The sequence below is a fragment of the Trichoderma atroviride genome, chromosome 1, assembly GCF_020647795.1.
Source record: "Trichoderma atroviride chromosome 1, complete sequence".
In the NCBI taxonomy this organism is placed as follows: domain Eukaryota; kingdom Fungi; phylum Ascomycota; class Sordariomycetes; order Hypocreales; family Hypocreaceae; genus Trichoderma; species Trichoderma atroviride.
Window position 1 is genome coordinate 2,677,384 of NC_089400.1, and position 22,109 is coordinate 2,699,492.

Sequence of the window (22,109 nt, forward strand, 5' to 3'; positions counted from 1 at the left end):
GCTAAGCCCAGCACTCACACGCAGAGCCGTCGTCGTCATAGGGCTGCGCTGACATCGCTCTAATGCCATTCGATCCTGAAGGTGCCGGCTAAGGCACAAGCGTCAAGCGTCAAGCTGCAAGTTGCAGGAGTCTCCTTATGCTAGGCCAAGCCCTTAGTATGGAGGCGCTTCTAGACGTCGAGACGTTGCATTCGAAACATTGCGCCCAGAAAGGAACAGAGGGAAAAACGGGTAGGGCACCCGCCATTCCTTCTGCTGTGCTTCGTAGAAGCATCTCTCGGACGAAATCGCATCGGGGCTGGCACTGGCCATTCCGCCCTACGAGGATGGCCGCCACATGTTTTTGAAAGGGGGTTCTTTTGCCAGCGGACTCTCCCCCGGCCGGGAGAGCACTGGACAGTACAGTAGCATTGAGGCACGGACAGCTGGCAATTTGCTGTCACCTTGACCGTCACGAACTGCCATGCTGTTTACTCCGTATAGTTGCAGCAGAGCCGGCCCTGGTGTACTTGTGGCCTTTGGCCGGGTCGGTAAACCCGGCAGACAAGCTGTCAAAACAAGCGCTATTCCGGAGTACAGTACTCCGAATCGCACACACTGGCTGATTCGCAACGCCGATTCTCAAGCTGTGGCAAGTGCGATTGGTGTTTTTCGGAGCTCGAATCGCAACTCTGTATACTCCGATCCAGAGCTCTTGGAGCTCTACGCCTTCGAATCGGCACCCAAATGGGGGGGCCACTTGGCTCCGATGCCCCTCCCTCCCCTGCAATCTGATACATCCTTTAGTACTTACTGTAGTGCTGCTGTGGACACAGGTACTCATCCCGCTCTTTTCCCAGAGCATGACTCAATAGAGTCCCCAGTACAGCGACAGCACGAATAGTTTCAACATGTAGCAAGTTTGCAAAGACCGCCATGGTGAACGGTACTTTTGCTTTTTATTATCATATGCCTTGCTCATGCCAAGGCAGCAGGGGCATCTCGGCAGGAAAATTACAAGAATGCTGCCCGTTACAAAATATTCCCAACGCCATCCACTCAAGTCTAAAGACAAGTACCAAGGTCTCGAGCGTGCTCCGGTATTGCGGTCAGCCTTTTTCCCGTGTTAGTAGCAGTGGGCGAGCTTGTTTCCCCAAAATCCCACAAGCCAATAGCATCTGTCAGGCGGCATGTATTCGTACCTTACTTTGCGGTGGCGTTTCTGTAGGGCTCATCCTACTCCGCTCGTAGGGCCAATGGCCCAGCGGCACATCATGATCGAATCCATCCTGACGAGTACCGAGCTACTGGCCGGACGTAAGTAAGTTTTAGGTTGCGGCACCAGACAGACGACACAAGAGGACGTGGAGATAACGGGCGTATGATTTCCAACCTCGACAACTCAGCGGCAGAACGGTTGTCGGTACCGGCACCCAACAGCGGCAGAAGGAACTGAGTAATCAAGCAAACGGTAACGCCCCTGGCGGCGTGGCGTCTCTTTCTCCCGAGACAACGGCCGACGTCAAATGAGATGAGCGTTTGGCAAAAGCCACGGCGCACCATGATAGGCGAATCTTAGCCAAAACGTTATTAATGGCGACACAGGCTTGATAGCCTCGTAGGGCGGCGGCTAGCATGGCTCCCAGTACCAAACACCCGGCTGTCGCCAAGCGCAGCACTGCCCGCTCCGAGTTCCCATCTCAACTCTGTATTAGACTCTCTTCTTCATGAATGCTCCTCTATTTACGGAGCGCCGCTAAAAACTCTCGAGCTCTGGATCTCGGAAGGGGGGGCGTGTGAGCGCGGCTACCCGTTGACCTTGGATTTGAGTTGAGAGGGCAGCACGTAGAGGTTGGGTTGGGCTCAGCCTTCACCGGAGGCTCTCGCTGCCGGCTGGCGGTGTCCCAGACCTTGACCACTAGGAGCTCGGATTCAGCCCAACTCGTGGCATCACACGTGCTTGGGGTATGGGAGGCTATTTTTGGGCCGCCTATGACGCCCATTACCAAAGCCATGCAGCCGGGTGCGTGATTGGCCTGCGCCCAACGACAACGGCCACGGGCCCCGCCTCCTATGCGTTCCCCCTGCTTCTGGGACGCTGCTAAGTCATTGCGCCTGCGGACTAGCTTTCCCTTAGTGTACATGCGCGATTGGGAACAGCGCAATTGTTTCGAAGCCAAAACAAAACGGCCATGGACCTCCAAAAGAGCCGCGGACAAGCGCCGAGCCTCTGCCCCCCCATGACGCCAGGACTCTTTGCTCGACCTCTACACGCGAGCAAATCACTGGGGGATATCGCTGGCTAGCTTCCTTCTAATCCGCCGAGTCTAGCAAGCGAGGTGCAAAGGGCTTCACTGCGTTTGGCTGCTGCTGACGCCCACGCTCTGCGATCCTATCTACAGGATGCTATGTATAGCATCGCCTAAGCCAAAAAAGAGCCTCCCGGAGATATCTACCACGCACCTGTTTCCCTCTGCCCTGGGCCCCCCCCACAGCATCTTTCATTTACAGCACATGGCATTCGATGGCACCATTGTCAGCGCGCTCAACCGTGCCGTCCCAACCCACCTCTCTCGCCCTTTCACGTTGGCCAACGTGGTGTTGTTGCTACATGGCATGCAAGATGGGGGACCTAGCCCGATCTGCCCCTTCTATGCATAGCCGTGTTATTGTCTCCTGCTCGATTCCAACCGCGCTGTCGCATACCGCAGCCATATGGGGACACGCTGAGTTGTTCGACATGTTATCACCACTTTGTATGGAGCACCTATCCTAACACTACTTGACGCCGCAGAACTGGCCCTCTCTGGCCCTCTCTGGCCCCAATTAGACGACCCTGCTGCTTGGGTCAGGTGGCTACCTTGCACCACCTACCGTACGACTTACTTGATAGTCCACGAAGAAGTAGGTATCTATAGGTTGACGACACGGCCAGCGGCTACCTACATCGCCTTAATTCAAGGGCTGGTCGACTGCGGTGACTAATCTCCCCAGGGTAATCATATTTCCCCAAACCGGCATATGAGGGACAAATTTCTCCGGGCCCAAAAAAATCTGGCCAGCGAGAAGCGCATACAATAGCACGAGAGCCCGAATACGGCTACAAGCCGGAAGTTGAAAAAAAGCGAAAAGGCCTAAAAAGAGAAACCCGCTATCAGGGCACCCCCGCCTGAGGAGACAAAATGGCAAGTGAAGTGATTCGCGTCACCATCTCCGCCGAAACAGGCAATCAAGGGTCATCACCAAGTGTTGATGCCTTTTAGCCCCAACTACCGCGAGAAATTGATTTGGCATGATGCGTAGCACGACTCATCGACATGAGGGGAAAGCAATCCAGAGCCAGGAATTTATGGAGAATGGGGGCCATCATCATCAATCATCATGAACACCCCTTTCATTAACTTTGGAGGTATGGGGCCCAGGTTTTCGTGCCGTGCGTGTGGTGTTGGGACTGGCCATGCCACGGCCACCGCGGTGCTCCCCGGGAGCTCTTCAAAAGATCCCGACCCCCCGGCTCGAGTTGGCCGTCGCATACGGTACGGCACTGGCCTCTGGTGCTGGTACCGTGTACCCAAGGCAGCGAGCACAGGCAGCACACGACCCAAGTCCCAGGTGACAGAGTCCGGCATAGCGGCGGCCACTCCCTTGCCAGAGCCAGGACTTCAGATGACCAGCGGAGCCCTTTTTTGTCATCATGAGGAGCCAGGGGGTGTGGGCCCAGCAGCCCCTTATCCAGCCAATAGGCCGCCGTCCCTACCCGTCGGGACGACGCCATCTGCCACATGTCAACTTTGTCTGCCGAGTCTCCCCTTCAATCTCAGCCCTACATCCCAACGCTGTGGATAGGGCGCTCGCTGGACGTGCTCTTTCAGGCCACCCGGGAGGATCTTATCCCTTGGATCGGGTTCGCCCTACGAGCAAGGCAGACATTAGGCTTATTTTTCTCCTCTCCTCCTCTGCCTCTCTCTCTTTTAGCACAGCTCAGCTCAGCTCCCCTTACTTTTACCTTTCTTACTATAAGCGGCAGTAACATTCGCAGGATGCCAAGGCGCTGGGTCACGTCTCCCGCCCCCCTGAGTCAAAATAAGGCTTCCGCCAAACACAGCGCATGGTTGTAGATTAGGTAGCGAAAAAAAAGGAAGCGAGCGAGGGAAATGAATGAGCCGAGAACGAGGAACGAAGTTGGCGGGCTCTGGCCTAGAGCGACGGCAAAGACTAAGATTGCATTGCGGTTGTCAACTTGTAACAACGCCTTCAGCCAGCACCTCATTTTCTTAGAGGCGGCACAAGTACGGGGTAAGAAGGAGAGCTTGGGGATTGTCTGGAGACTTAGTTTGGTGCACCAAGTGCCGTTTCCAAGTTTTGCCCATCTATTCTCATGCTCTAGTGGCGCCCACCCTTAACTCAACAGCCACCAGCACCAAAAAGGGCGCGCATCACATACCAAACACCCTGCGGTGCAACGCCACATTTGCCTACCCACTGCCGCCATCAGGCTTAGCCCCAGCCTCTTGTTAGCAGAGCGGGAAACCGGGTGATGATGATGTTTGTCATGATGAAACGCCGCCTCTCAGCCCGAACGTGCTGCAAGCAACGTTTAGTTATTCCCGCCGTTGTGTGCTTGTCAAGACGATAATCCCAACGGAAATGTGCCGGCTTGTCACTGTCACTGCCACTGCCACTTGCACAGCTGCGCGGAACGGCTAATATCCGAGCCAACAACGTGGTCCGCGGGCGCAGGCACTTTGGCTGGCTGCAAGGAATTCCAAAAAAGTAAGTTTTTGGGGACTCGAAACAATTTGATTTGGAAAGAGAGGGCGTCGCTTGACACTTTTTCGTCTCCTTCGAGGTGGTAGCAGTGCCGGCGTCCCAGCATCAATGCTACCTCACCTCACGCCCCCAGGTCGCATCTGGCTTGTGGCATGAACCATCGCTTAAGGGTCGCTAAGAAGCCCATATTTTCTTATATCACATTCGATGCCAACTACAAGCAATGTACGGTATCTACATGCGCTTTCCGTCCCCCCCGTGGATCTGCCCCCCTATAAACAGGTTTCGCGGTGCGCCCGCAAAAGGCGGCTAAGCTGCGCATCACAAGAGTTCAATGCTACCACCGCTGTACCCAGCACTACTGTACCACCCAAAACGAAGCGAGAAACGAGGGTCTCGAGTGGAGAGCAGGAGGCGTGTCCCGACAGAAGGGAACGATGAGATCGATGCAAGGTGCCTTTGGCCCAAAAGAGGCCTTCGTATTGGAGCGAAATTAGCAAAGGGCTCAGTTTCACGAGCCGTGGCCGCGGTACTATGATGTGATGGGGGCCGTTTTCCCAACTCCCTCTTCTGACCAACAACCAGTTTTTTTAAAGATGGAATACTACTTGGACGTACTGTACCTGTTGTTGGTCGACGATCCCAAGCCAACGCCTCCGTCTCTGCAACGGTTTCCAGGCTAATTATCCCCATTCCCAGGTATTTGATATCAGGACCAACAAGGTCGGACGAATGCGGCGCACATAGGAAAAACCCTAACCACCCGGCTGGTATCCCCAGCATTACCGCTTTGGGCAAGCCAGGAGAGGCTTGTGACCTCGCCGAGACGACGTGCTCTTCTTTTGCTTGCCTGCCCTTTTGGCGGATAACCGGCATTTTGGAACGGCCACGGTCCACTCCCGGTGGACTGGATCCGTCCGCCTGGGGGGGCCCCTCCCAAGCTCTTTGAGTTGAGGCGAGGCGAGGGGGAGAGGGACAAGGGCCCTGAATGCGAAGCTGGCCAAAGCTCGAAATAGAGAGCCGGCTACCCCATTGGGGAGATGGGCAAAATGATTCTCTCGTTCTGTGTGTCTTTCTATGCAGCCATGGTTACAGGTACGGTTGCGACTTTGTAATTTCCTGGGACACTAGTGTGATGCAAATCGACGACGAACAGGCGCTACCCGGGGGGCTGGTCCAGGGCAATGGAGCTGCCAAGCAGACGATGCTATCATCGGTTTTGCATGGCGTACATCATAGGCTGGTACGAGCGGCTCTGACTCCGGTGCCTTTGGGGGGATTTGCTAGTGGCGGTCAACAACACCAACCGCAACCATCGCCACAGGCAATTGTGTGCGTTTAGCAATCGTCAAAATCTTATCTATTCAACTCCCCTCTTATCAAATTCGCCTCGCCGCAAGCAAGTCCACTTTAAGTCCCTCTTTCAGGAGGCATCGCCAGGCATAGGTAGATGCGATACTTTGACATACACGACGAACTCGCAACAAAAAAAAAGCCGCTTTGCGGCGCGCGCGGCCCATCCGGCGGCGTGAAATTTGAGCGCCGGACGAATCTTGTGCCGATTTCGGTGGGGAGCCCACCAGAGCTCTCCCCAAACGCTGCTAAACCCACGAGCACCAAAGCTGTGGCAAAGCTCTCTCTGGCTCTCCAAGGGGGTCCCCCAGCAGTGGGATAACCGGATCTTCGCTCCACAGCGGGCTGGGAGGCCAATGAAGCTGCCCAGCGACAGCCGGCCTTGGAAACCATGCTGCCAGTATCAAACAGTTACAAGCAGCTTGTACTCTTGTAACTGATTCCCATGGGTCTCCGGTATTTTATTCTGCCTTCCGGGACTAACTGGAGATTGAGCATGGGGGTCGGAAAGGTATTTGCATTTCTGCTCAATCCGTTTCAATCACCTCCAAGTCTGCCAAGCGGCGTCTCGCCAGCTGAGCCAATTCTGGCTTAGCCCTACCCAGATCTGCCAGCCGAGTCAGGACACAGCAGGTGGACTATCGCGACTCTTGCGATTCTTTTTTGGGTTCGCCTAGGTGCGTTGGAACAGACTGCGCATTTCCGATCCTGGCAATGGATGCGCCCGCTAGTGCGAAACGAAGCCAAATTTGATTTTTTTTTTTCCCCCCCCCCTTCATCCCATCACTGACCTGACTTGACTTGTATCGTTGCTCCTTGACGACGCTATGCACATCACGAAGCTAAATATACCTGGGATCATATATAGCTTCGCACCTATTTCCGGATAGCTGCCATGGGGTTGCTTAGCTAGAAAAGCAAAGCAGAGTTTTTTTAGAAATTGTCGTACGATTTTTTGGCGACAGCACTAAAGTACTAGCTGTGCTGTAGCCTACCTAGGCCGCTTCATTTATTCATGTTCTTGCGACGGGCTGCTCCGTTCATTTTAGAGCAGCGGCCATTCGGCGGGATTTTTGCAAACGTGTGCTGGGCAGTCTAGTTCAGGAATATGCTGCAAGTCAAGTTGAAGTTGGCCGTGCCCCATCCAACCTTGAGACGGAGGCAGCTTTAGATACCGTACTGTATCTGCCTACATGGCGGCACAGAGCATAAAAAAACGGAGTAGGAGATTAACGGCAGGCAGCAAATCCGAAATGCTAAAATGCTTAGGCTCGCTGTTTTAGTGCCCTCGCCATATAACAACTGGGCTCTGGCGATCGACCCATTCCCATATGAACAGCAGTCCCACAAGGCCAAGGCAGCTTCTCGGGGAGTAAAGGGCATAAATCCTAAAGAGCCTCTCTTATGGCATCGCCACGCTATAATACAGCCAAGGCTCATTCAGATACTGTAGCAAAGATAAACATATGATGTACCAGAAACTCAAACTCCGCATTTCCTGACTTTCCCGTCTGACGCCAAAATCGCCATCGATTACAATCTTTGGGTTCTTACTGTTTTTTTTTTTTTTTCGCCACGGACGACAAGCCGTCAGAGCGGTGTTTTGCCAAAAGTGCGATAAGACCGCATGAAGCCGGACATGTGCCATGATTTTTTTAATATTCACGGCACTTCGGGAATAAGTGCAAAACAGCTCTGCTGCTAAAATAAAAACATGTCTTTAGCAGTACTCTGAAGCTCTTTTAGCAGACAACGTCCCGACAGCCATAAGCTCCAATTTGCGCTCGGGAGATGTCCGAGTTCCCTTTATTTTACCCCCTCCCCCGTTTTTCTTTGTTTGTTGCTTTACCTAAGGCATTCAGTGTCGTTTGATTGGTTCCCACACGCCCTTCTTGGTCCAATTGGAGTGACAAGGCCCCCGCGTTTCCTACTTCTGGGTATTTTTTTGGGGGCTCTAGCTAAGGGTTAGTCGGTACCTCTAAACCTACTGCTAAACCCGTCTTGGAATTTGTACATCGAAACAGAAGCTTGAGCTTTCAACCCCCCCCCCCTCCCCCGGTCTCCCGCTTTCGATTTGCCGCCAAATGTTGCCAAGGTACCTTTTTTAGAGTGGGCTCCCATTCTAAATTTTGGGGGGGCGGCTCGTGTTTTTTGGTATCTTTCTTCAAACAACCCAAATATCAAATCTTCACCTAAATAAAACGGGGCGCCGTAAAGAAAAAGCGTCTCCACTTTCGTCCGTCCGGGCTTTGTTTGGTGGTTCTTTTTTGGGCATCTCCATCTAGTGTTTTATAAGGCCTACATTATAAGGAAATTTGCTAGTAAACGGTGCTCCATATTCCCGCAAAAACTCTTGGTTCGGGTTTCTTTTGAACGATATCGGAAAATAGATGCGTACATTCTTGCATGATCGGCAAGTCATGTACCCAACGCTCCAATATAACGTGCCGCTCCAGTGGGATTTTTTTCCCGCTTGGCGCTAGCCTGTGCTGTGGTACCTGCCTAGACTGCCATTTTGCGTTGCCTTACCTTATACCCGGGAAAATAAAATACCTGAACCGGAAGCGAGGCGGGACATACCCGGGAGCTTGTAATAAAGTGATGTGTGCTTGTTGATTTGGGGGATATCATCAACTCCTCCCTCGTGAAAATGATTCCACAGTGGAGGTTCTCTGTTTATTCCCTTTGTGCCTCGCTTAGAGTAAACCGAAAGGGAACCCCAAGACAAATCATGATTATACAACCTGTTTGTAAGATGAAAGATAAAAGGTCGGTGTCTTGATTAGTACGTTGATTACAATTTGGTGCCCTCTTGCTGTTCGGACTTTGCCATGGCCATGGGGTTCGGGGTTTGATCTAATCGGGAAATTATACGCCAGGGAAGCAAGCCAAGAGGAGCCAAAAGCTGCAGTACACACACACACACACACACACACACACACACACACACACACATGCGCTCGCACAAGGAGAGAAGGCTGGATCATCTGAGACAACTCAATTCCCAAGCTCCAGATCCTCGGGAAACGAGGAACAAATAACGTGACGAGAATTGGCAGAGGGGACGGACAAGGCATCGATGAAAATCAACCATGCCTACGTGCACACGCCCCTCCTTCGCTTCCAATTGGTGTGGCTACACTACTGCGGTTTTTTTTCCATAACTAGCATACCTGTAGAGCAACTTTTTTCGAGTGTTTTTAATCTATTTTACCTTTGATTCTGCCTCGTTTCGTTTTAGGAATCGTCTAGTACTTTTTGTTTGACAGCAAGGCAAAAGGGCACTCCGTATAAAGCTAAGGGACAGCTAAAGCACGCGGCAGCACAGCCCATTCGGGGGGAATTAATAAGAGCACGATGCGAATAGATGTGATTGATAAAGAAATGGGCTGCCGGCAACAGAGAAACGCCGCCAATGAGATTTTCGCCCTTGTCCCTCTCCCGTTTCCCACGCAAGCTTCTCCCTCCTCACTGGCTCACTCACTCACTCACTCACTCTCTCTCACTCGCTCGCTCTCCCGTGTCCGGAAGCAAATCATGGCATACCCGGGGAGACGGCTATCAAAGCACACCCAGTCCCCCGGTTTTGTATATACCCCGATTTTTTCCCTCTAAGCCTTATCAAAAGGGCATACCGGTTTTTAAGCCGCACGCCAAGTAACCGCGCGCGCACGCACGCGGCCTTTTACAAGGTTTTTTTTTTTTGAGTGCCAAGCATATAACATATTAATTTTGCGTTTACTAAGCGGGGAGAGAGAGAGAGAGAGAGAGAGAGAGAGAGGGGATTCCAAAAGACCCCAAAATGCTTGCTTTTCTTTGTGACTACTAGTAGTACTTCTTTTTCAATTTCACCTCGAAGACGCAGTAGATTAGATAGAATGCCCGCAAGACAAGGGGGCGTGTGTATTGGGGTATTTGGGGCATTCTTCTCCAAAACGACTGGCCGGAATTAATGCTTCCGCTTTTTACCACTTAAGCCCGGGACCCCTTCGCCGCCAGTATACCCAAAAAGGAAATTTTTGACTTTATTTGAAATAACAGAAGAAAGAGGCTTGCAAGGCAGCGAGGATTCCAAAACAAAATCAGCGCATTTTGATCTTGCGTTTTGATATGGATCTATCTTGTGTAACTTGCTCTTAATGTGAAAGTCTATGTATTAGCAACTTTTTGTTCTTTTAGTTGATAACAAAAAGGACTAACAAGATTACCCCGTTTGTATCCGTATAGCCGCCGTATCGAGGGCGATAAAAAAGCAATTCTCGTTCTCTTTTTACACACCCCAAACTGTGTATACATTGCATTCGGCTTTTTTCCACCCCGCGGTTGCACACCAACTCCCCGTAATCCGCGTTACATCTTTTTTTGTAGATTATCTTCAACCTAGGTGCCACTCCGCCCTTTCGCTCACTCAACTCACCTCAGTTTGCCGCCTGCGAGGCGGTCTGTTGTTGCCACTGCACACCTTTTTTCCGCACCAACCGTGCATCTAGAAGGCCACTTTTTTTGGGGGGAGGATGTGAGAATCCAGCGGCATGAGGTGTAAGGATGTCAGGTAATAACCACCTACTGCTGCTATTCTGTCTGGGAGCATGTGTGCGTCTGTGTGTTCCAAACTACTGCAGCTGCCGGCGCGCGTCTCAGCCTTACAAACGTTGGTTTCGTCCCGGCAGTGCCGTTCCCTAAAACAGCACCAAGGAATGACAGCATCGTCATCAAACACCTCCTTTTTCTTTCTTATTTTATTTTCTGACTTGCATTTCCTTTGCTTCCCCGAATGGCAGCTTTCTTAAGGTTCTCACGCGGATGATTGGCTATTCCCCCCCCTCCCCCCCTTCCCTTTTCTCTGTTCCCCTCTGATCTCCCTCTTGACCCGCACTTCTGACCAGAGCTACGGTATATGGGGAGGAGGCGAACAAAGGATGTGAACCAAATCCAACGAGTAATTTTTGCCAACAAATGATGTCGAACATCACTCAATTACGAGACCCAGATTCCATATTTTAGACAAAGAGAATGTCACCAAAGCTCTAGCATACGAAGCGGGCGCCTGATTTCCCTTTCCCCTCCTCTGTGCCGCGTCTCCCAAGCGAAGAGCTTAAATAGTAGGTACAAAGCAGCAAAAAGAGCGCAGTACCTGTACGCGGAAAGGGGAGGCGAAGCTTGACCAAGTAGGTGTCTGTAACGGCGCAGCTAAACTAGACTGGTGACATATTCTTTCTCGCTGTCTCTCTCTCTGTTAGAGGAGGGGCGGCAGAGGGGGACAGAGGTGGGTTTTGCAGCGAATAGTTTCAACAGTTGATGCCCTCACCTTGCCCAATGCGGTCGCTACTGTGTCGCATCGGCTGGCCCCCACGCCCCCCCCCCCGGGGAGGATCAAATTGCTTTCTGCTGCGGCATGATTGGAGAGCACAAGATGGGGCAAGGCAAGCTCGTGCAACCACGAAGCTTCCAAATGGCCCGTTGGCAGCGAAGATGGGATGGAGAAATGGACAAGAGAGCGCCCGTTTTTGCTCTTCTCTTCCTCCAATGGACGACACAATCCCAAAAGCTTGGGTGTGTAAGTTGCGGTTCCAGGGAGCCGGTTGGCAGCCCGGTCACGTAGACAGCCAGGGGCGATATCGCAACAAGCTTTCCGGTTCTGTTCTTGATATAGATGCAATCCGATGGTATACCGCAGTAGGTAACCGGCCCGGGCAACTTTGACTTCCATTGATCTTCACTCGCCCCGTCTCTTTTCCTAATTCTCAACTTCCCTCTCTGTGCGTCTCTCTCTCTCGATTGCCCGAAACCCCCTCTCGTTTCGTGGCACGCTGAGATCTCGGCGATGTTAGTGGGTAGGAAACCTCGATCATCAACCATCCATCATGCCAAGCCCGACTTGATGCTTCTGCTCCCCGATGTGGCGGCGAGCCCCTGTCACAAGGGGGGCTGCTTTGCCTTGATGCATGGAGCATCTTGTCCCAAGCACTGTGCAGGCAGGCAGGCAGGCAGGCATTCCGCTCTGCAGAGACCGGTATCACGAGTTCGTAATCTCGTTAGCACTCGTAGGGAGTCCGCCTCGGCAGCAAGGTGCTCGTTTTGTCATGGTGTTTTTAAGGTTCTTTTGTCCCAGGGGTTCCAGACCGCCTGGCAGGATTTTGCGGCTGAAGCTGCTGGGCTGGGATGGCCGTTGACTCTTTGCTCAATGCGGTGCCATCATTCATCCCATCAGTGGCAGCTAATTTCTGGAGGGCCCTATCATCACTCCTTGTGCGTCGTGTCAACAGTAGTTTTAATTCTTTGCAGCACGAGTTACATGTCAAGAACGGTGTGTCGAAGACCCTCGTTTTGGGGGCTAGTTTTGCCGGGGCGGGGCCGGATGCCTTGGCGCTTGGAGACAGGACAAAGACGGCATGGCAGGAGCAGCTCCTCCGTCGAGCACTAGGCAAAGTACCGATCACTCAGCAACGGCTTATCTAATGCTGGAACGACGAGGTATTGGCTACTGTACTCTGTTCTCTCTTGTTCCGAACCGGCAAACCGTATCCAGCGCGGCTCCTGATTGGTGGAGTGCGAGTAGCGCAAGTTGTGGGCTAATTTCCCAAATCGGGACGAAGCCATCACGTGACGCGGCCTTGTCACACGCCGCGGGGGTGCAGGGCCTGTCTCAATGCCTCGCTCGTGTCTCTCCCGCAGCGCCGCAGACGCAATCATGCCACCTTACGGAGTCGCAGACCCTCGTCGCTAATGTAGATTTGATCGCCGCAGGAGCCTCCTCCTCGTACGATTCGACAAACAGCTCATTGGCGAAAGCTGTAGCTGCAGCCCATCTGCGTCCGCCATGGGCCTGGATCCCCCAGCATCCAGGCGACAACGCATCGCATCGCAGCACGGAGCCCTACAGCAGACCGACGACGAAATGAAAGAGGCATGCTTCCAGAATACCTGGTCTACCACAATTGAGCTGCGATGCGTCACGGGCGCAATCTGCGAATTATTGGATTAGTCAATCTGGATGGCTCAGACACGGCGCTGCCTCCGGGCCGTCGAGCACGGACGCGGATCTGTAACAAGGCGGCGGCATCACCAGCGGCATCATCGCTGTCGTCAGGCTCACACCGGTTCATCGTGGGTGGTTGGTCTGTCTGCCTGACCCAGAGCGCCGGTCGGTACTTGGAGTCGGGCTGTAGGGCTGGCTGGCAGACGAGAGATGAGGGCGATTTCAGATGCAACAATCTGGTCCATGGCCAAAGCTCAGGTTGGCTTGCTACCCGATACGGCGCCGTGTGCTGTGCCACGACAGAGATGCAGCCAATTCTCTGCTGTTCCAGCGGTGAGTCTAGCAATTAATCCCAACGTCTTCGGGCATGCCGAGCGGGACGCTGTGCAGCGGGCGTACGCGGTGCGGGAGGTCTGGGACGTCTGGGCAAGGATGTTGTTGGCCAGCAGCATCTCAGAGCCCCATCCGACGCCGCCCATTGGCTGCCCTGGGGCGCATCCTTTGATCAACTTGTGCTGTCCTGCTGGGATGCGGTGGGATGGTCGGGCCTGGTTCAGCCCTACGTTCTGTGCACCCCTCCCTCCCTGTCGTGCCATGATCCTGGTCGTCACATCTGCGCTAACATTCTGTAGACGCCACCCCCCCTTGGACTTGAGCGATCCAATGATCCGCCTCCGGCCCCCCTCCCAGGTCCCCTCTCCCGGGAAGCGGACCAGGGTGCAACGAGACCGTTTGGTTTCCATCTGGCGGACCCAGCAAAGACGTGGCGTTTCCCCTGCCATTGGCCGCGTTGCGCGGGTCGCCGTCTTTCAAATCGGCGGTGCTGCAGTGCCAGAGATTCGGCGAGCAACCAGGGGAATGTACGTCTTCAGCCCTCTGGGTTTCCCACAGGTTCTCGCATCCCCCGAAACAGGAATCGCGCCCTGGCTGTCGCTCGAGATTTGAGACGGCGATTTGCTGAGAGGGACCTCGCAGAATCGCCGACAGCCAGCTCCTGCTAGGCTCGCAATTTCTTCTTTTTAATGGGCAAGGGGAGCTCTAGGAGCTCATCCCCGGCTGTCAATGGTCAATGGAGCTGCTAGCAGTGCTAGTATATCTCGCCTCTTGTAACAGAGAGTCACCGCCAAGTCGAATATACGCAAGCCCGGCGTCCTTTTGCTGTGCTTCCGCCCCTCCTGCTGGCATTCCTTCTTCTCCGATGCCTGCCTTGCCTGTCTGCCTGCTGGCTGCAACTCGTCGTCACGGCTTAATGGCCACGCCCAGCGCGCAGAAAGGCGGCGGCGGCGGCGGCGTCGAAGCTTGTTCCTCAACGGCGACGACACTCGTGCCCAGAGTCCGCCTGCCGTGTAACCCGTTCACGTTGCGTCAATGGCCGCCCTGGTTGGCATGCAGCCATTGGTGGACTTGTGGATTGCGGGGCCCGTCATGATGCCCTGGTCGACCGCCCTTTTCCAGTGCGGGAGCTTCAGTTTTGCGGGAGAAAAGGCGGGATGGGGCAGATGGGCACCGCCGCGACGGGCACGCCTCGTGCGCTGCACTGCAACACACAGCACAGCACTGCATATGGACGCACAAGAATGGAGCCCTTGGCCTGGGTCTGTGACAGCGTATGCACACAAACTTTGGAGCTGTTGTGGACCTCTTTGTCTCTGGGTCCTCTGGGTCCCTTGGTGCTGGCAGACAGATACGGCGGCGAAGCGACAAGGGGAAGAAAGAAAGCTGGTCCGCCGCATGGAGCCTCCTGCAGCGTCCACGTTTCCTTGAAGCTTCTTGCCTCCCCGGATGCAGCCTCAGTCGCAGCAATCTGCAACTAGTGTGTCTCGCCGAGGCTATGACCATACCGTCTAATTTTGCTGGTGTTGCCTCTGATCGCTAGTTATTCTTGCGGTCACAGCTCTTGAGATGGCATCGGAGTATCACAAATGACAGCAACACCGCCTTCAATAGTGGCAAGCAGCCTGGTTGTTTCATCCAAGATGCCGCACTGCACTCTGCAGGCGCACGCTCGTTGTCCGCATTCTTGCAGGTCTCCGATAGAGTACCTGTTACAGATGTACAGTACAGTACAGCGTGGTGTTTTGTGTTGTCGTCACTGCCGCTCGTCCATCCATCCACCCATCCACTTTTGAGCAGGTATGTGCAACTCGTATCTCGTATGATGTTCTATCACTGCTACCTTGTTATATCAAAACTGGTAATGTATCTACCATGTAGTATCATCTATCCCAATCATCTGCTACAGTATCGCATCTCTCCATTACCGAGCAACTGGGCATAAACACGGACCGGGCGGAGTACGGAGCGCCTGTCCGACGTCGTTTTTTGCGGACGTCTTCAAAGCTGGGCGGACCGCCTGGCGAGTGCCGAGGAAGGCGGGTCGCAGTGTATGGGCTAAACACACTCTATATTTGCTCTACTTTTTCTTTCGATTGTGAATTGTATATGAGGTCCATTACGGAGCACGTTGGGAGGCTAAGCAACAATTACTTTTCGAGCGCTGCCTTTGTCGTACGCCTAATACTGCAGACGCACAGTCCGCCCTCGATGAAACACGAGTACGAGCCAGCCGGGCAATGGGCGTCTCGCTCGCTCCTCTCGGGGTCTCGCTCCTTTGGGCGTCTCGCGCCTTTGCAGGACGGCTCGGACTGAGGTCGCAGCAACTGTTCCTATCACTATCCAACACGTGCTGGCCTCTGCTCTAACCACGGCGTCGCCGTATGCACCTGCCAGGAGCATCTTGCATTACAGCGTCACATTGCGGCCCGTTTGGGTAGCATTGACGATGTATCAAGATTGTACCTTTAGGCAGCGTGTTTGTACACCGTCTTATTCGCTGCGGCTTCTGCTCCATACAACTTCCCCAGCCCAGTACCTGCACTCTACTTCGCACTTTGTCTGCATCGACCCGTCACCTCATCTTTTTGCACCTCTGTTCTCTCTCGTCTCTTTTTCACACACGCCAAAAGGTATGAAATTGACTAGCAGAGGTCATCCACCTCTCCCTCGCTGCTGCTGCTTCAGCTTCAGCTTCTCCTACTCACCCTCCCTGGGACAGACCACATGATGTGGCGTTCTATGAGCTGGTCTTTCTTCAGGCAGCCACCAAGCCAGCCATCAAGCATGTTTACACACGGCTATTTTTTTTTTCTTTCTATCTTTTACGAGGGGGCCGACAACTTGCGTCTAGACCCCCCTACTTCCCTCCTTCTCTATACAGCCCTATACCACTCAGTCTCCCCAACTATCTTTTGGGAAAATGGTCCATCCGAGGCACAAGTGGCAGATGAAACCAGCCAGTGGCACCCAAATCAGCTAAACCGGGCTTTGGGGGACCGAAATAGTGCCATCTGCCGCTTACTACTGCAGACGGGGCCTCAAAGATATTAGGCACAAATGTCAAGCTTAGCAGAGCTCTGCAGTGGCCCTGCAGGACTCTGTAGGTCTTTTCTGAGATTGAAAGAGAATAGGTGCCGATGTGATGAAACATGAACTTCATCGCCATTTCACCCTGTCAGTCCAATCCAAGTTAGACTAATGCCGAGTTAGATGCCGTTGTTTTCAGCCCGTCCTGTTCCTAGCTGTGGTCGGCAGGCACCAGAGTCGGATGGTTGTTCACCACTATGTGATTGATGATCGACGGCGATCGCATACGATTTGCTGAAAAGGGAATCTGAACGAGTCGCTTAGCCCTGGTGACGAATCATACGAAGCGCAATCCTGACGGCCCATCTCCGAAGATGGCACCCCCGAGCGCTAACCATGGTTATCTGCCGACACCACGCCAATATTCCTGCCTACTGAATAGCCCAGTTACCTATTCCTCCTTCAATCCATCTTTAGCCTCAACCAATTCCATTGGAGGGGTGGTAAGTGCTACGTCCTGCGTTTTGGTGCGCCTTTGGTTCATTCCCTTTTCTCTCCATCCTGAAAGTTGCGCCTTTGCGACCCATCCCTCTGGCATCCTGGAGAAATGCGGATGCTTCAGTGCCACCAAGGCTGCTAATTCTCCTTGTATTTCTTGCCTTCAAGTCTAGAGGTACGTGGCAATGGATGGGGAAACTTGTTGCCATACCATGTGTTTGGGGATAGGTTTTGCTCTGGGGCCATGGACCCAATTTATTTGTCAATGACCAGTGTCATTTTGACATTCATCTCTTTTGAGAGAAGAAGAAAAGGGCATGGTACGTGAAAAGAGAGGGAAAATGGCAGCATGTTGACGTACTATTCTGCGTGTCATGAGTTCAAAAAATGCCTTCCCCCCCTCTCCCCATCAATTATACAAAGACTGACACTGCCCTTACATTTTCACCAAAGCATACCGCAGAATAGTACTGCCAGCTAGTAGAGCTCCAAGCTGCCCTCGTACGACTCATGCTGTCCAGGGTCCAGTTGATGCAAGTATTCAGTGCCAGCTCTGCTTTGCGGGGCCAAGTTGTCGAGTCAGGCTGTCAGAACTATATCTAAAAGAGGCACGACAGGCGACTCGTGGCGGAAAGCAAACAACCCGGCTGCCGCCGCGATATCCGGTTAGGTAGGTAGGCAATAGGCCCCTGGTATAAGTCTTGGACAGGCATCATTAGCAGTAGAACTGGGACTAGGAACTTGTGTCCATACGGAGCTCGCCGCAGCAGCATGCAGGCTCCGCACACTGGTATGCCACCACCACTGTCATGCATGGGTCTGATCTTCAACTTGAAAGGCTGTGCTAGAAGTCAGTCGGCGATGTTGATGCAAGTGCATAAACGAGGCTCCCGAGAAGGACGCCGTATCAAAGACGTCAAGCATGAGAGACTATGAGACAGCCAGTGATTGCCGGATAGGTCGGCGATGCTGGGATGGCCGTGAACATGGGTATCGGGGAGCCGCACCAGGGGCCCTGTCTGTCTAGTTTACGCGTTACTGCACGAAAGTCTTGAGCCAGTGAGGAGCAAATGTGCACTCCTTTGCAGCCGTCCGTGGGATTCGCCCACTCTAATACGGAGCAATTGGGTACACACCACTTCCCTCCCGAGGGAGATTTTGAGGGTTGGCAAAGCACGTGGTAATCTGCAACGGCTATCCACTCGCGGCCAGTCACGTCTGCAAGATTGCAAGCTGAACAGAGTAGCAGTGCACGCAGTATGGCTCATTGTCGTATCCATGGTTCTCCATACAGAGGAGCGGCTCGTGACTGGACGCGCAGCCACCCTCCCCCATTTTTTTCCCTTCTCTCCATTGCAGATTTGTCTGTAAGGAATGACTGTACATCCATCGTGCCTTTGATAGTTGCATGCGTACTCTTTTTTTCCCTCGTTGCTGCACCTGCACAGAGTTGGAAAGGGCCGGCATGGTCGAATCGTTCTAGAGGCTATGCCGGACCAGGGGTCGAGATGGCTAATTCAGGCACCAGTCGTGTTTAGTAAAGTCATGTAGCAAAGCATGTCTGCAGTGTGAAGAGAAGGGAGGGTGGCACTACTCTAGAGAACGTGGCAATGGCGTGGGAGGGGACTTGAAGGACGAGATCCCCGAGCGCTTGTAGATGTGCGATGTGACTCTGTTGACATACGAGCGAAATACTGTACATGCACAAATGCATCTTGGTTTTTTCTGGAGACTACCTGGGTAGGTAGCCTAGGCATTGCCTAGCACCGTTGACAAGGGGTGCAGTGCAACCTCGTGGGCCAGGAAAGGCCCTTGGGCTTTTGCATACAGGTAAGGCACATGGCTGGGGGGGGAGGGTGTCAGCGCTCAAGAAGGCATGTCGAAGGCACGAAGAAGCTAAGTGATGCAGACTTGATACTCGCGCGTCTCAAAGGCCATGGATGAGAGAAAGGATCCAAGGGGGGACGATGGAATGCAAAAAAACGGCGATGCTACAGTGCTAGATGCTTCGTCACGGCGGATCGTTGAGCTGAAGATGGACAAGGAGTTATGTCATCCAGCTTGCTGCGTCCCACAACGATCCTCTTGTTGCGGCGGTCTTGTTTGATGAGGAGGAGCCGTTGGAAGAGGAAGAGGAACAGAAAGGGGGGACCCCTCCCCGGAATCCTGGCCAAGCAATTGCATGTGAGGCAATTGCATCGCGAACTTTTGAAAGGCCTGCCCGGGAGGGCGTTTATGGATCCCCCAGAGATTGTCTGATCGTCCCATGTAAGTGTGTATGCCGCGTTCGTCTCTGCCGATTCGAACCTCGTTTTGGACGAAAGACCCCCTCCCCCCCCTTCTGCCTACTTATACTAGCAGTGCTCGTAATTCCTAGTAGCTTGGGGGCTACTCTCGGAGACAATGTTTACCCGTTGATTAATTCTGCGGTAATTGCCTTGCACGGCAAGTCCTAGATTCTACAGCATTGCTGCTATTCTTCTTCTGTGCCGCGGGTGTGAAAGTGAGTGTCCGACCCATGTTGTGGATCGATTCTCTTTGGGCTTTGGGCTGGGGTTCGTTTTGCCACGGGTTGCCACCTTGGTTTTCGATTTGTGTGAGTGAGATGCTGCAATTGCTGTTTGCTAGCAGTAGCAGTACTACCTGTGCAGGGAAGAAGAAGAAGAAAGCATGGGTGTACAAGTAAAAAAAGATTGAATCACAGAGGAAGGACATTGCACGAGGCCATCGTGTGATGCATGAGTGGATCAAGAGGAAGGGAAAATAATATGACGTGGTCTATGCTTTGGGGACGGGACCAGAATGTAATTCTCATCACTGTTTGAGAGAGAGAGACCCTCGTCTGGACGGGGATGTTGTTTGATTTGCGAAAGAGTGAAAAAGATTGTGGGGTAAGAAAAAAGAAAAAGAATTGCCCAATGTGCAAAACTGTGAATTCGCTGTGATGTTTTTTTTTATTCTTCTTCAATTTCCTTGTTCTCCAAAAGCTAGTTTTTTTTTTTTAAACACCCCTCCTTATTTATCTGACGATTGACGACGCGGCAGCTATAATTAATTGCCATTGCCCTGCGCGGATCGTCGCCCCATCTTTTTGTCATTGTCATTTCACAGTACCTACCTAGGTAGGCATTTTTTGTCAACGGGACGAAGATTGGCTTAGTAGCGCCGTCTTTTTTTTCTTGTCCATGTTCTTGATTTTTTTCTTTCCCCCCATGGAAAAATGACGATAGGTTTGGCTTTATTGAGATCGGTCAGGAATTGGTGATGGTCTCGCCATAGCTTTCTCCTTTGGAGAAGGCCGGTGTCGTATACAGGCAAAGTGTGTACATCTACTTATAAGTAGAGCCAAAATATACCGTAGCAGCAGAACGGGGGGGCAAGCATGGGGATGAGGATTTGCCGGAACTGACAGGCAAGTGGAGTTTGGAAAAGCAGTTCTGCTTGGTTGTCTGTTTGGGTCGTGGGCAGGTTTATTTGGGTACAAGTAGCCAGGCCCCCCAAAAAAACGAATTGAATGAATTGAGTAAATGAAGAGACCCCTGGTTTGCCGGCATATGGGGTGATGATTGGGATTTTGGAGTGGAGGGGGGGAGGGCCCTGTCAGGGCGCCGGATAGAGTTGACGGCACCTCATCTGGACTCTCTTGCATATTGTGCTCGTTTTATCTTTTTTTTTTTGTTTTGTCACGGAGTATTTGGATTGATTTGGTGTCCGTATTAGTCTCTTTCATCGGCGATGTAAGTGGGATGAAGGTAAAGCAAAAACAAGAATTGGTGATGAAGCATGAGAAGGGTTAGAGTATAGAGGAAGATGGCAAAAGATGATGATAGATTGAGACTGCAGCTATTTTATTTATTCCTTTCTTTTATTTATCTACTTATTTACTTGTTTATTTGGTTTTTTTCTTCTTTTTTCTATCAAACCTCTCTTTTGGTATCTCTGTATTTTTCACCTTCACCTGCGTCGGCGACCCCAACCGGGCCCTACGGAGGGATTCACACAGATTGCATCGTCATCCATCAAACAGCAGGCAGCAAAAAAACCAAGAGATGGAACGGCGTGGCGAGTTGAATCCTTCCGACAGGGTGACAAGATGGAAGGATTGCGCGAGCCGGCCAAGGGCGCGTGGCAATGAGATGCGCCGGCGAGAGTTGAGCAGGGTATGATTTTGCTGCCAGTGCTGGTGTTGTGATAATTTGCTGCTGTTATGCTGTTATGCTACTATTTTTTTTTCAAAAAATTACCGTAATAATTCTAGAGGCTTACCAAATAGCTACTTTAAGCATAGAAAAGAAGTACTAGTGAAAAAAGGCAGAGATTGCGAGCGACCACATGGGCCTTTCAAACATCGTCTATGGCTTCCAAACTTCATCTCACACCACCACACACACACACACCTCTACCTAAAAAAGAAAGCCCCAAAATGCCACGCTTCTCGCACGTTTCAGAGCAGCATTAGCGGACCGGTTCCTTGTGCCTGGTTTGTGTCGTTTTGGGGAATGTGGCAGGCAGGGGCCCGGCTTTTGGCATCGGCAGTGTCTCTTGAGAGTGTGTGTGTAAAAGCCTTCTTTTGCGTCTTCAATTGTCGAGTGGTTCATCACACACACTCCCTCCAAGATACGTTTTTTCTCACCATGGGGTTGCAGTGAGGGGGTGAAGAGAGAGAGATGATGCAAGGGTTCATGGTAGCAGTTGCATCGGCATGGATTTGTGGTTTGTGGCTGAGTTGTCAAAACCTCCTTTTTTTGGGGAAACTCTTTGGTTTGTCGGGTCGCTTGGGTTGCTGTTTCGAGAGAGATGTGCAGCAGGCGTGTGTGTGTACGGGTGGCTGTTTTGACGGTTTACGCCTGAGATTTGCGGGGAGGCGGGCTGGTTTGGCCAGGTATTTGCGATGGCGAGATTTACTTGGTAACTTGCTGCGAGATGGATGGATTCAGCGGTTGCTGACCCTCGCCCGTCCATGCGCCCCCCCCGGTTTCTTGCTGTGGCAGGACGTGGATTCTTGGTTCTTGGTTCTGGGTTCTGGGTTCTGCTCATTTGGAGTGTGGAGGATGACCAAGATGCTTTGAAACCCCAGCCCTGGGACTGTACAAATTCCAAAAGCAACACAAAGTACCAACAGAGAGATGATGGGGATTTTGCAAACCGTCATGAAACCCACTTTGGA

General features: G+C 52.5%; 6 protein-coding genes across 6 annotated transcripts; 4 read left to right on the forward strand and 2 right to left on the reverse strand.

The window, feature by feature from the left end:
- Positions 1–3,360: 3,360 nt before the first annotated feature.
- TrAtP1_000998 (uncharacterized protein) lies at positions 3,361–4,242 on the forward strand (the record flags this gene model as incomplete). Its single annotated transcript, XM_014090939.2, has 1 exon — positions 3,361–4,242. One exon carries the CDS (start codon positions 3,361–3,363, stop codon positions 3,823–3,825), a length of 465 nt encoding a protein of 154 aa, XP_013946414.1. The 3' UTR covers positions 3,826–4,242.
- A 763-nt stretch (positions 4,243–5,005) lies between these two features.
- On the reverse strand, positions 5,006–5,848 carry TrAtP1_000999 (uncharacterized protein). Its single transcript, XM_066110815.1, has 2 exons — positions 5,368–5,848; positions 5,006–5,224 (listed from the first exon to the last, which is right to left on the reverse strand). The coding sequence occupies exons 1-2, from the start codon at positions 5,623–5,625 to the stop codon at positions 5,108–5,110; spliced, it is 375 nt and encodes a 124-aa protein (XP_065966888.1). The 5' UTR covers positions 5,626–5,848; the 3' UTR covers positions 5,006–5,107.
- A 5,490-nt stretch (positions 5,849–11,338) lies between these two features.
- TrAtP1_001000 (uncharacterized protein) lies at positions 11,339–11,812 on the reverse strand (the record flags this gene model as incomplete). Its single annotated transcript, XM_066110816.1, has 1 exon — positions 11,339–11,812. The coding sequence occupies one exon, from the start codon at positions 11,810–11,812 to the stop codon at positions 11,339–11,341; it is 474 nt and encodes a 157-aa protein (XP_065966889.1).
- Positions 11,813–12,922: 1,110 nt separating this feature from the next.
- TrAtP1_001001 (uncharacterized protein) lies at positions 12,923–13,087 on the forward strand (the record flags this gene model as incomplete). The annotated part of the gene is made up of 1 exon (XM_066110817.1): positions 12,923–13,087. One exon carries the CDS (start codon positions 12,923–12,925, stop codon positions 13,085–13,087), a length of 165 nt encoding a protein of 54 aa, XP_065966890.1.
- A 204-nt stretch (positions 13,088–13,291) lies between these two features.
- Positions 13,292–14,026, forward strand: TrAtP1_001002 (uncharacterized protein; the record flags this gene model as incomplete). The annotated part of the gene is made up of 2 exons (XM_066110818.1): positions 13,292–13,644; positions 13,714–14,026. The coding sequence occupies 2 exons, from the start codon at positions 13,292–13,294 to the stop codon at positions 14,024–14,026; spliced, it is 666 nt and encodes a 221-aa protein (XP_065966891.1).
- Positions 14,027–15,725: 1,699 nt separating this feature from the next.
- TrAtP1_001003 (uncharacterized protein) lies at positions 15,726–18,020 on the forward strand. The gene has a single exon (XM_066110819.1). It carries the CDS (start codon positions 16,142–16,144, stop codon positions 16,466–16,468), a length of 327 nt encoding a protein of 108 aa, XP_065966892.1. The 5' UTR covers positions 15,726–16,141; the 3' UTR covers positions 16,469–18,020.
- The last annotated feature ends 4,089 nt before the right edge of the window (positions 18,021–22,109 follow it).